A 12,363-nucleotide genomic window follows, 5' to 3' on the forward strand; every position below is an offset into this window, starting at 1 on the left:
TCTTTCTCTTTCTCTTTCTCTTTCTCTTTCTCTTTCTCTTTCTCTCTTCCTTCCAATGCAGAAGAACCGTCTGTTCTGTATTTATACAAAAAAAGTGGTTTTAAAAGTATTAAGCTTCCAGTGTACCAATGCTTTGAAGAGTTTGCTGATGCTTCATGTTGGTTGGACTCAGGATAGGGTTTTGTTAGGTAATGAGGGATCATCTGGAAAACCTGGAGTGTGTTTGCCTTCTGAACTGATCAATGTCAAGATCTTGCTGGAGTCTTATGCTGTAGAATTTGCTTATTTGCTTTTACTCTAAAGGGCTGGGAATCAGGAAACTCTCATTATCTTTCCAGTCCTTAATTGCTGGCAGTGAATATATTATATGACATATATGTGCTTAAAATCAGAAGACAGGCAAATTTGTTATGTTAGATTTCACATGGATATTGTGGATGGAGTACAGGCTCAGGTATTTTCTTCTAGACTTAAGGTTGTTTCTAGTTTGAAAGAAAATCCTTAGTCTGTACGGATCTTTAAGCTATGGAGAGACAAAAGGGAAGCTTGTACACATGTTTATGTGAAATTTTATATAGTAAGTTATTCGTATTATTTAGTATATGAATCTCTTCTTGTAAAGTGTATCTGTGAAGTTGTTCAAGCTAAAAAAAAGCCTATGTCCTCTACTGAAATGTCAGTGCTCAGCTTTCTACATGAAGTCTCTCTCAGTAATATCAGATACCCAACCAAAAGCCAAAGGGGAAAAAGTAACCTGCTGATTACCTGGAGGGTTTTCCTGGCAGTGATGATATAAAGTAGGATATAAAGTATTGTTAGTTTTCTAAAAATAATCCTTTGAAAATTTGAAACCCAGAATAAAATCAGATGCAAATACGGGAACTCATCAGCTATTTCTTTGAATTAGATAACAAACAAAGGTGGCAACACCTTGTTTCTGTGTAATGGTTTTCATGATTCATTATAATTTCCAATTATTTATTACATAAATAAGTGACAGCTATTAAGAGAACATATTCATATTCTAAAAAAGAAATACCTATTAGTGATTTTTTTTCTAAAGACAAAAGACTTTCAAATAATCTGCTCATACTTTAGTTATTACCATGCCAAAGATGTTCATCCTTCAGGGCTTAATCACAATTAAAATTCTTTCACAGTATGTCATGCTAACAAAACAGAAAATAAAGACAAACACTGTGGAATTTGCCTGTATTGCATTATCCTTTAATATAAATGACATATATGTTTTACAAATTAGAGAGATTGGCTTTGGAGAATTAAGAGGCTGCAGAAGATTCTTTTAAGGTGACATTTTGATTGAGTATATGGTTAGCTTTGTAGATTGACAGTAGAAATGTGCAGCCTACCTTTGATGTGCTTGCTACCCACTAGAATGTGTTGTAGAATCCCAATTTGCAGAAAGCTTCAGATCATTCTCAGAAGATATTTCTACAAATGATATCCCAGCAATGTTCAACTAGGCCTTACTGTTATTTCACCTCATTTTTTGCTATACTTAGGATTTTGCTTATCTTCTAAATTTCACATATTCATCCGATGGGGAGCCTGCATATCTCTACTTGACAGTTAAGAACAGTGTTTAAAAAACAAAATCAGTAAAGGATGATGACAAATGTACAGTGTAGAAGAAATGAACAGTGAACTGCTATTATTTTTGTTTTAGATATATACATGGATTGATACCAATGGCTAAAGCCTAATACCTTAGTCTGCAAAGTTGCTTCACTGAAAATCAGTCAAACTGCTCTTATGACTAAGGTGAGAGGGATTTGCCCTAGAGAAAATTAGTAATTGAGCTCCAGACATAGGTTATAAGTTTTGTACTGCAGACTACTCATTATTTTGTTCACTAGGATTATGTTAGACTAATCCTGAATAGCATTGCTCTAAAAAAATGGCAAACTTAAAAGAACTATGTGTACAATATGAATTTATTTTTTTCCGAAAATAATGACATCAGCAACAATTTTATTTGCCTCTGCTAAATAGATACATTCAAAATTAGCTTAGTGTTATAGTAATATTTTTAAACCTCCAGGGCTTGAAATAAATTTAAAGGAGGTAACTCTCTCCTTCTCAAGTTTCAAGATGACTTGAGAGTCCTTTTTTCCTCTACTATTTTTCTTCAGTGGCTATAAAAATATGCTCAATCACTATCTTTTTTTTTTTTTAAATTCATAGTTTGACAAATATTTACTCCGAATCTCATATACAGTGGAATCTGAAAACCTGTAGCATTCAGCAAACCAAAAATTACCACAGAAAGCATGCTGGAAAAGAAGGCTGAAATAAGTCAGTTTAAAGCACAGACAGAAATTCTTTTTGATGGTATGTTTGATCTTGTACATCTGCATTGATTAATTTATTTTACATAATTGGATCATCTCCACTTTACGGTGAAGTTTCTGGTATTTGGCATTAACTGTTAGCAACAATTTTTTGAACAGGCCCATTACAACAGGTACTTTAGCTGAAATACAACCAAACCCCGCCTTTAGAAATCTATTTGTAGTTTCCGATCTGTACTGCAGAGCGTTCATGGATACATCGGAAAGCAGAGGGCTGGATTTCCCAGTATTGCACAGGGTTGCTGAAGAGACTCACACCAGAATAAGTCGCCTTTTTGGTGTTGTAGCCAAGAGGGCAAAAGTCGTTGATGCCAATTGAAGCAATCTTGTTGTTATGAAGATAGACCACCTGAAAATTATAGAATTGCATAAGTGAGAAACTGAGATGCTGTGGCAAATAACATAAATCATTTCATGTCAAATAGTAAGTATTGTGCTATATCATTCAGACTGAAAACACATCCACTTTTCCAGATATTTGATTCTTCTTACTTTTTGAAATACCTGGAATATATAAAACAGAAATAATTTCTAGAAAATGAGCAGAAATTGCGCATGCCAGTACAGTAGTAGCACTATCATTTGATCATACTGTAACTGAAACAGGAGACAAATGTGAAATTATTAAAACGTAGTACTGTGGTTCAGAAGTATATGCTGTATATAAAGAATGCATTCATTGTTGAATGGTTTCTGTTCAACCTTCACTCTCATGAGTGCAACTGTACAGGACTCAGAGCCAAAGTAACTGCTAATAGTGATTTAAACAGTTGATGATTATTTTGCTCCAGAGTGACCATTTCCAATGAGTTTTCTCAAGCTACATGAAGGCAGTGATTTCCATTTGGGAGTCTTCATTCTTGGGGAGCTTTCTCCCTGGACACCCTGGAGGTGTTCAAGGAAAATTTAGATGTGTTGAGGAAAATGTTTTAGTGAGAACTATTGGTGATAGATGGATGGTTGACTGGATGATCATGTAGATCTTTTCCAACCTTGGTGATTATATGATTCCATGATTCCTTCCTCTAAAGCCTGAGACCAAGTGGAGACAGATTTTAACTGGTTCCAAGAGGTCGTATTTCTTGCTATTTAATCACACAGACCTCAAAACACCACTGGTGTGAATTGTTTGTCTTTTACCTCCTGAAGGCATAGCTTTGTAGGATAACAAATGGAAGGTTTTTGAGAAACTTGAAACACATTACCGAGTTGAACAAAAAAATGAAAAGTTAACAAATGTTCCTAGAAAGCATAGTTTCTAACTAAAAAAAAGAAAAGGAAAGGAAAGGAAAGGAAAGAAAAGAAAAGAAAAGAAAAGAAAAGAAAGTATATAAATAAATAAGTACATAGGTATCTCCATATCTCCATATCTCCATATTTGTGTCTCTTTAGGCACACAAAGATACAAATTCATGCTTACCGATCTAGACAATTCCATTGCCAAAAAATACCCAACAGAATAAGAATTCTACTGTTTACTACTTTTCCATGCCTATCCAATGATGAGTGAAACTTTAATCAAGTTATCTTTTTCACAACTAAATGTTTTCATTCAAAATTGAATAACCATTCATATATCATCTAGAATCTTCCAAACATTGTTATCTGAGGCAGTATGATAAACCTTACCTGGATGTATTTGTGTTCACCCAACCCACTAGGTACTCTGACAAGTTCATTGTTATTCAAATGAAGTTCTCTCAGGTGAGGTACATTGTTCAGAGAACCATTTTCAACAGAAGAAATACTGTTGAAGCTGAGACCCAATCTGGAAAAAAACAAAAACAAAACAAAAAAAAAAAAACAAATGAAAACAAGTGAAAACATTAAACTTACCCATATAGTCATCTTTCTTGGGGTGATTACTTCTACAAACTACTACAGTAGAAAAGACTACGCTTATGCATAAGGTTCAGAGTCACCAATGATAAGTAGTTTAGATAAATGCATTAAAATGACTGATATCTGGTGTGAGCTGTCATACTTACAAGTATAATGACTTCACTTAATTTGTCCACAGTTCTGCATACTTTTCTAAATTGTGTATATGCCTGATTCCACTGTAAGTATATACTGTGTATCCACATAGGCATCAGCCTTTCTTTAAAAGTTTCCCAAACGACTTTAGGATTACTAACTGTAACTTTATTTGTCAAACTAGACCCACAATGACTAGAGCTGTTAATTTTAAATCTTCACCACATCCTTCTAAAATACACATGTAGTTAGAGCCGTGTTGCAAACTGTAAACAGGAGCTGAGTCATGTAGTGATCTTCTCAGCAGAACACAGAAATGGGATATTACACATTTATTCTGGGTTCCAGACCAGAACTTTAGCCACAAAGTCTTCCTTCCCAATTTATACATCCACATTCAGGGTTTATTAACACAGTTTATGTGGTCCAGTTAGGAAAATGTGAAAGAGTCTCTCCTAAGTTTCAAGGCTCTGTGTTGCAGTAAGGAATTCAGTGGTAATTCTTCAGTTGTCATGAGTAGGCACTTTGTCCTTTGTTAACACTTTGTTAACTGTTGTTTGAACTCTAAGTTAGTAGAAGTTATGCTTAAAAATGGAACAAGAAAGGATTACTGTAGAAAGTACAAATTGATTAAAAGTGTTAGGAAAGAACAGGATCTTCCCTCTTTTCCCATGGGAACAAATAATAAGAGGTTTGAAAATGACTGTTGTTTACTATGTTGGCAAAATCTATTTCCTTTTATATTAATGAACTGATAACACAGTGTTTTAGCTGATACAGTCATGACATAGTTGAATAACATAAACAAACCATAGCTAAGCATAGAGGTAATTCTCAGATCGTTTTCACTTTGTTTTGTCTGCAATAGCTCACTCTTTTGTTATATGCACTTTAAGAAACAGCCTTATTCAGGGCTTGAAGTAACCACAGGTGTATTGCTAGATTTTCTTCAGTAAAAGATCTAGAGACTTTAGTAGCAGCAGTTGTGTAATGCATGTATTCCTCTGCAAAGCTCCTTCCTGCATGGAACCACCAAAGTCTTTGTTCCATTTGCATTCCTGAGACTATTTTTTTTTTCACTGCAGTATTATATGAAAAATTTTGAAAGACACTTTCTCGCAGGTCAACTATCTGCTAAGGACAGCTATTAGACTGTTGAGCACTGTTGATACAATCCAGAAGGAGGGTAGTCCGACCCCATACTGATGTTCCTGATGTCTTACCATATAAATAAAAACTATTTGCGGGTAGCTTATATCTGTGGAACTGCAGGGGGATGCATACTGCCCCTTAGATTTACAGCATATGCTATCCTGTAACATCCTCCTTTCTACGTGTCTGCTGTGTTATACCCAGCACCCTCCTTTTTCAACAGATCTTTACTTTGCCTTACTTTTCAGCTTTTCAAAAGATTTCTGACCGTGCATACGTTGCTTGCCCAACCACAGGCCAGAGAGAACAATTTTATAAGTTGGTGCCCACTCTGCACAGCTCCACATTTCCAGACCACAACAGATTATTTTGCTTCAGCGCAACCGCAATGGAAGCAGTCCAGGGTTAGATGTTTTGAGTGGTCGACTAGCACTTGCTGCATCTTAACTTTATGACTTAAAAAAGGATTCCAACAATATTAACCATGTAATGTTGCCTATAGTGTTTTCCAGAGATAAACTTCAAAAAGCAGAAAAACAGCATCATCTGCAGGACAACACATTTCCACACAGTAGATTACTTTTTACCTGAGTAATTAAGAACTTGGTGGTCTTTCTTTCCTTTTTTTTCTTAAAGTTTTATCTATCATTTGCCTGAAAGATTTTATACGAAGCTGCTATCAGTAACAATAATTGCTTCACAGTTCTGTAACCCATAATTATGGAACTTTTATTTTGTTCATGACACCCAGGAAAATACTTATTTTAAGCAAGGATGAATCTTTAATCAAACATGAACATCAAATATGAATCAAAATGTCTTGTTTTACAAGCTTTAGAAAGCTGCTGTGAGCCTCATCACTTGGGACTGCCAGATTCAAAACATGTGAATGTGTGTTAATTATTACTTATGTCACTGTGCTAAACTGTACTTCAAGCTACTAAAAACTGGTAAATTTAATTCCTTTTGCTGAACAGTCTTTATTCGATTTCTGTTTTTTGTTTTCATTATGACAGTCTGAATGTTTAACATGGAGATCTAGGAATAAGATACAATAATCTGAGTAGTAGTCAATTATGTTTCTATTTTCATGAGTTCTAAAATATAACAGTATTCACATGAAAAAACTGGCATACATTGCTTATAACTGAAGATAGTTGGAGAGGGTGCTCAGAAATAAAGTTTTTTGTATTGTTATTTCTGCATGCAAGTTTTAGGAGCTTTTTCCTTCTAAGTTATTTAAAGCTTCAATGATAATAATGCTGATGAGCCCAGAATTATGTTTTTAATTGCTCTGTAATGGTTACAATTTCAACTAATATTTATGTGTGAAAAGAAAAAATTAAACACTTACTTAGCCAAGTTGGTGAGTCCAGACAGACCTTCCGCATCAATTTTGCTGATTTTGTTGCCATCAAGGTGAAGTTCAGTAAGGGATGGAGGAAGACCTGAGACAGGGAACATAATCAATTTACTTTTGATAAAACTGTTTTATTTCATGCCTGTTTCTTTGTTTTGGGTAGGGGAAAAGGAAAAGAGGTTGTGTTAAAGATTTTTTGCCAGATATGGCCAAGATTAGTTCCATGGATGGACAATTCACAGTCAGGTAAACTGAAAACAGCTAGTAAGAATTTATTTGCCATTAAATACAATCAATCTCCTAAGGTCATAAAAAAAAACAGTTAATTCTTAAGAAATATCTAAATGAAGTTCTTCATAGATATTCTAGCCTTTGTGATTACATAAATGGGACATGTATAATTGTGCTACATGTGAGTAGTCTGGCTAAAATGAAGTCTGACATTCTCATATATAAATAACAGCAGAAGGAAATGACATTATAAAGATGAGAAAAAATAGTTTTATTGTATTTTAAATGGGATACAAACTAGTTTGTAAATTCTATTTATCAGGAAAAGAAACTGGAATCAAATATTTTAACTATCTTAGCTCCCTCAAAGAAACATTCAAAACAGGAAACGTGGCAAGAAAGAAATACAACTAGTATCAAACTTTCAAAAAAGTAGAGCTACTTCAAAACATTTTGCTGGCTGAGGTATGAATAAATTGAATATAATTTCCTCTGCACTGGAACCACTCTCTAGTTCTTTTCTTTTTTAGAGGCTTATACCAAAGTTGTTTTTACTTTGTAGTGATTTACAATGAAATACTTTAAAAATGGCAAATATTTCTGTTTTGCATAGGAATGATCTTTTGGCTTCAACTCTATGGGTTCATGGATGGCTGATTTTATGCTTGTAGAATTTCAGTTAATTCTGCATGGGTTTACATCTGTACAATGTTGACCAGGTTCACAAACCAGACTTAGAGGAAGAAAACATTCTTCACTTTATATTTCAACTATGTGACAAGGAGAGCAAAGTAACATAAAATGCCTTACTTTGTAAAGTATACCTCTTATGGAGCTTGTCATAAGGGAAAACAAATTTTTCCAAACCAGTTAAAGCCAACAGACCACAGAATGAACTCTGTGTGTGTGTGTTTTTGTTTGGTGTACAGGGTTTTTTTTCTTTATCCACTAGTCAGCTAGTGGATATTCTAAAAACTAACTCAGGAGGCTTCTCTAATTTATTCACTTTTTAAGTTTCTCTAGCTGACTAGAAGTCGCTGTCTTACACTTGTGTAAATCTGTCAAATATTTACCAAGATTCTTACCTTTAGGGATGCTAGTAATGTTGGTGTCTGCGATACGGATATAGGAAAGCCTCTTCATCCCTTGAAAAGCTCCATTTTCAATGCCTGAGCTCTTGAGTGGATTGGTGCCTAATTCTGTTGACAAAAGATGTTCAGTGAGCTGTACTGCACTGTATGTATCGATATACATTAAACTTTAGGTCTCTATCAGATGAATGCTAATTTAGAAGTATAATTTACTAACACATTTTGTGGCTTTCTACATAAAATTACTGAGAAGACTAAGTACTTCTTGAAAAAATATGCAATACACTGGATTGATTTCATTACAGATCATCATGCTCCTACCTAAGACAATCACTTGATTCAGTCCATTAAAAACTGCTTTCCTCAACTTGGAGATCTCATTTTCATGAGCACGTATCTCCTGAAGAGACTTGGGCATGTTTTCTGGAAGTTCCTTCAAATTATTCTTGGATAGGTACAGTCTTTCCAGTTTCTTCAGAGGAGCAAAAGCTGCTGGACTTATTTTGCTGATTTTGTTGTTAACAAGGATCAATGCCTGTGGAATGATAATGACAGAGATCTCAGATGATCACTGGGAAAATTATTTAAAGAATGAAGCACTTAAAAATATTTTTTCTTTTCCTAATTGTTTTTTTTTAATGCCATTTGATGGATAATCTAGTGAGCTGAAGAAAATACAGTGCAGTACTGAAATAAACAGACTAAGGACTTATGAAATAGAGAAAGATAAGCTAGTCCTACATAATAACTACAAATGGTAATTCACTGCTGAGTTGTATGCAGCTTCTCTTAATATCCAGAAGAATTATAATTTATATCCACAACTAAGCATAGTCCTTCTATTTGAAATCTGTGAAGAGTAAGTCATGCATATAAAATTAACATCAGTTTTATTTGCTCTTTTTTTTCCTGATTAGATAGGAGGTAAAGTAGTAGTTTTGTTTAATCAGAGAATACACTTATATCTTGTCCATCATTGCACAACCATCCTGTTCAACTTTTCCTGAACAGAAAACTCTATGACTTAGACAAGGAACAGTCTGGCTTAATAAAAATATAGACACACTTTCTTGTTCTTTTTATAGATTGAATTTATTAAGTTTGTCTGTTAATAATCTCATTTTTATAGAAATAAAACTAGAACAAATTATATTTTGTACAAATATAATTTGTTTGTTTGTTTTAGCATAACATAGTATCAAAGAGGAACAATTCGAAGTCTCATACTCTAAGATCTTCAGTGAGTCAATCACATGTATTTTGTTTTCTATGTTAGAATCTAATTTAGTTCTCATGGCAATTGTGATACTTAGATTCAGGATAAATCTAAGCAAATTGCAAATGAACTCTCTGTACATTTGGGGAAGAGGTAGTCTTCACATGCCTCTGAAATGTGACTTTCCTGTTAACTCATATTGATTAACCATCCATGACATAAAAAGAAGACCTTTACTGTCAGAAGAGTGCTACAAGCTAATGGAAAGGTTTTCAGATATGACATATATGAGAATTAGGCTCGTTAAATGTTTGCTGCTAATTATCAAACTTATAGTTTTACACATTTGTGCAGTGAATTAGATAGAATGTGCTGTATCAATATGGATAGCGTTATCTATTTGTGTTTTACTTGAGTGCAGCTATAGAACATCTTTGTTCACTAACTCCATTATGTCATTTTTCACAAACAAAAGTGCTGATACACACACACAAAACAATAATTGTATTACATATATTATAGTTAATATCCAGTGCATTTTAAGATATTTTTAATATTTTCAGCGTTGAACATTTATATTTTTTCTTGGAGGAAAATAGAGCATTTAGCTCTTCCCATAATAAGTTAAGTAAGTACTAAAACTAAATCAGTGTGTCTGGACTACCTATCTAGAAAACTGAGTGGTAAGAAGATAGATAGTTTAAAATTGTATTTGACATATCTTTTTTTTCCTAAGGGAGCTCATCCTGAGCAAAGCAAGCATTGTGATCTGTATATGGTTTCACTGAGTATGCGTAAAGTTGAGCAGATCTGGTTTTAATTTTGTATGCTAGCTATCAATACCACATTTGCAAAAGGAGGTAGAAAAGGTCACTCGCAGTTCAGAGAAGTATTTCACTAACAATAAGTCTCTCCCAAAGTAAATATACTGGTCAGTGGAATCTAGGGCCACAGCTCTCTCTTATTTCAGATTGCTATAAGAACTGCTATGAGAATAGTTTTTGTTTCCTAAGGGAAAACTGCCAGAATTTGGAAGCAGATGCAGCTTCTCTCCTTAGAGTACTAAATCTACCTGCACAGTGTTAGGACATGGGAAACATTCAGTTATTAAGAGGGATACAGCTTGAATTATTCTGGTTAGTCTCTTTCACTGCTTTAATTGTAATGGCAGAAAAACTGAATGTACTACTAATAGTTAGAGTCCTTTTGGTTGATTTTAACAGTTTGTGTAGATATCTAAACCAATATTAAGTGAGTTTCAACACATGAGCATGTGAAATTTTTAACCTACATCTGCTTTTTACCACTTGGTCATCTATTTCAGCTAAAGATTTGCTTTATCTTTTAATAATTTTATCTACTTTCAGATTTTTTTACTTTTCAATAAAAATAACTGTGATTTGATTATCAAAGCTGGTGTTCTGACATGAAATATTTCTCACCAAAAATAGATGGGTATACATTCAGCTTGCCCTGTAATGTAAATATCCTGTGAGTAGTTAATATTCAGAGAACAGCTAAAGCTCTTGTGAGGACTGCTTGTCCTGATCAAAACCATCTTGAGGAAACACAGAAGAGCTGTTTTATTCAAAGATTCAGAATATCTACCTCACTTAGAAATGATAATATCTATCAAAAAGTATGCTTTCACACTGGGAACATACATACTGGTGGTATACGTTGGGAAAGTATCACAACCCAGTAGTTTTCAACTTTTTTTTGCACCAGAACATCAGTTCTCACTTGCATCCTGCTGTGATCCCACAGCATATAGTGATCCTACTATTTTGAACCTACATTATTTCTCACACTGTTGTGCAGCTTTAAAGAAGTAAAAACAAGCTCACGCATCAGAATTTGAAAGGACTTTTACTGTCTCCCAGAGCAACAGCAAATGATGAGGATAACACACCAGCAGAGCACCTGGCCAGCCGTACCCATGGGTTTCTTTCCCACTTCACAATAACTCTATTATACGCGAGACTTAGAGAAAGAAGTTATTAGCTTTGGAGCACTGCTGTTTATTTTCCTCAGAATGTGCCCCGTATGGTTTGCATGTAACAAAAGCTAAAACAAAACACAATAAAATTAAATGAAAAACTCTGGGGAATTTAGAGGTCATTGAAAACAGGAACTAGAGGAGAAAAGCTGAGGGAAAACATCTGCAGGCTGTTCTAGTGAGGAAGGGATGTTAGGCAGAAAAAAATGCCACATGGACTATTTCCTGAATATAGCCCAGATGGCATGGTGGGACATGATATGCATTTTGCAAAAGGAGAGCTTCGTCTACTGACTTTGTGCAGGGCCAAATAATGCTCAGAGGGAAAAATGAGGGTCAATCTGAAAGCATTGAAAGTGCTTGACCTGTAGCTAGCAATTGCAGTGCTGCTTGTATGAAATGATCTAGCAAACTAAAGAATATTGACAGCTTAGGATGATACTTGAAGGCAGTCACAGGAATTTCTTTTTAAAAATCTCTCTTCCTTTATTTGGTGGAGGGACTAGAGATATTTCTTTCAATACATATAGAAGAAAATCAACAATCCTGAAGCATATCACCAATCCCCATAGAAAAAGCTTTCAGCACGCACATGTGTAAACATGACTTGATATGGATACTGAGGTACTTAGCCACAGGCAGGAAAATAAGCGAGAAAGAAAGAGATAGAGGCTCAAATATATGAAGCATTAAAGACACTGCATATTTGAGATCAGAGAGCACACAGCAATTTTTTATGAAGAAGAGAAAAATTAGCTTCTATTGTTCTGAGATAAAGACTTTTTCTAGTGTTATACACAATATGGTATGTATATCATAGATCCTATGGCTCTTATGCAATTCCTGCAAGGTAAGCAGGCCGTGTTATGTTCATTACTGTATATTGCTCCACAGTAATACCTATGGACCACTTCATCATGGTCAGCAGGTCAGCAGTTTTAGCAGTACTCAGAGAGAGAGAAAAA

At 34.5% G+C, this 12,363-nt stretch overlaps 1 protein-coding gene across 1 annotated transcript in view; it reads right to left on the reverse strand.

Moving 5' to 3' along the window:
- Nucleotides 1–2,196: 2,196 nt before the first annotated feature.
- Nucleotides 2,197–12,363, reverse strand: part of DCN (decorin) — a 37,949-nt gene continuing 27,782 nt past the window's right edge. The window contains exons 4-8 of the mRNA XM_003202126.4: nt 8,505–8,718; nt 8,178–8,291; nt 6,856–6,949; nt 4,002–4,140; nt 2,197–2,721 (exon numbers count right to left, since the gene is read on the reverse strand). Of these exons, the coding sequence (XP_003202174.1) occupies nt 2,527–2,721; nt 4,002–4,140; nt 6,856–6,949; nt 8,178–8,291; nt 8,505–8,718 (756 nt within the window). The 3' untranslated portion in view covers nt 2,197–2,526. The remainder of the gene's footprint in view (nt 2,722–4,001; nt 4,141–6,855; nt 6,950–8,177; nt 8,292–8,504; nt 8,719–12,363) is intronic.

The sequence above is a fragment of the Meleagris gallopavo genome, chromosome 1 (assembly GCF_000146605.3).
Source record: "Meleagris gallopavo isolate NT-WF06-2002-E0010 breed Aviagen turkey brand Nicholas breeding stock chromosome 1, Turkey_5.1, whole genome shotgun sequence".
In the NCBI taxonomy this organism is placed as follows: Eukaryota; Metazoa; Chordata; class Aves; order Galliformes; family Phasianidae; genus Meleagris; species Meleagris gallopavo.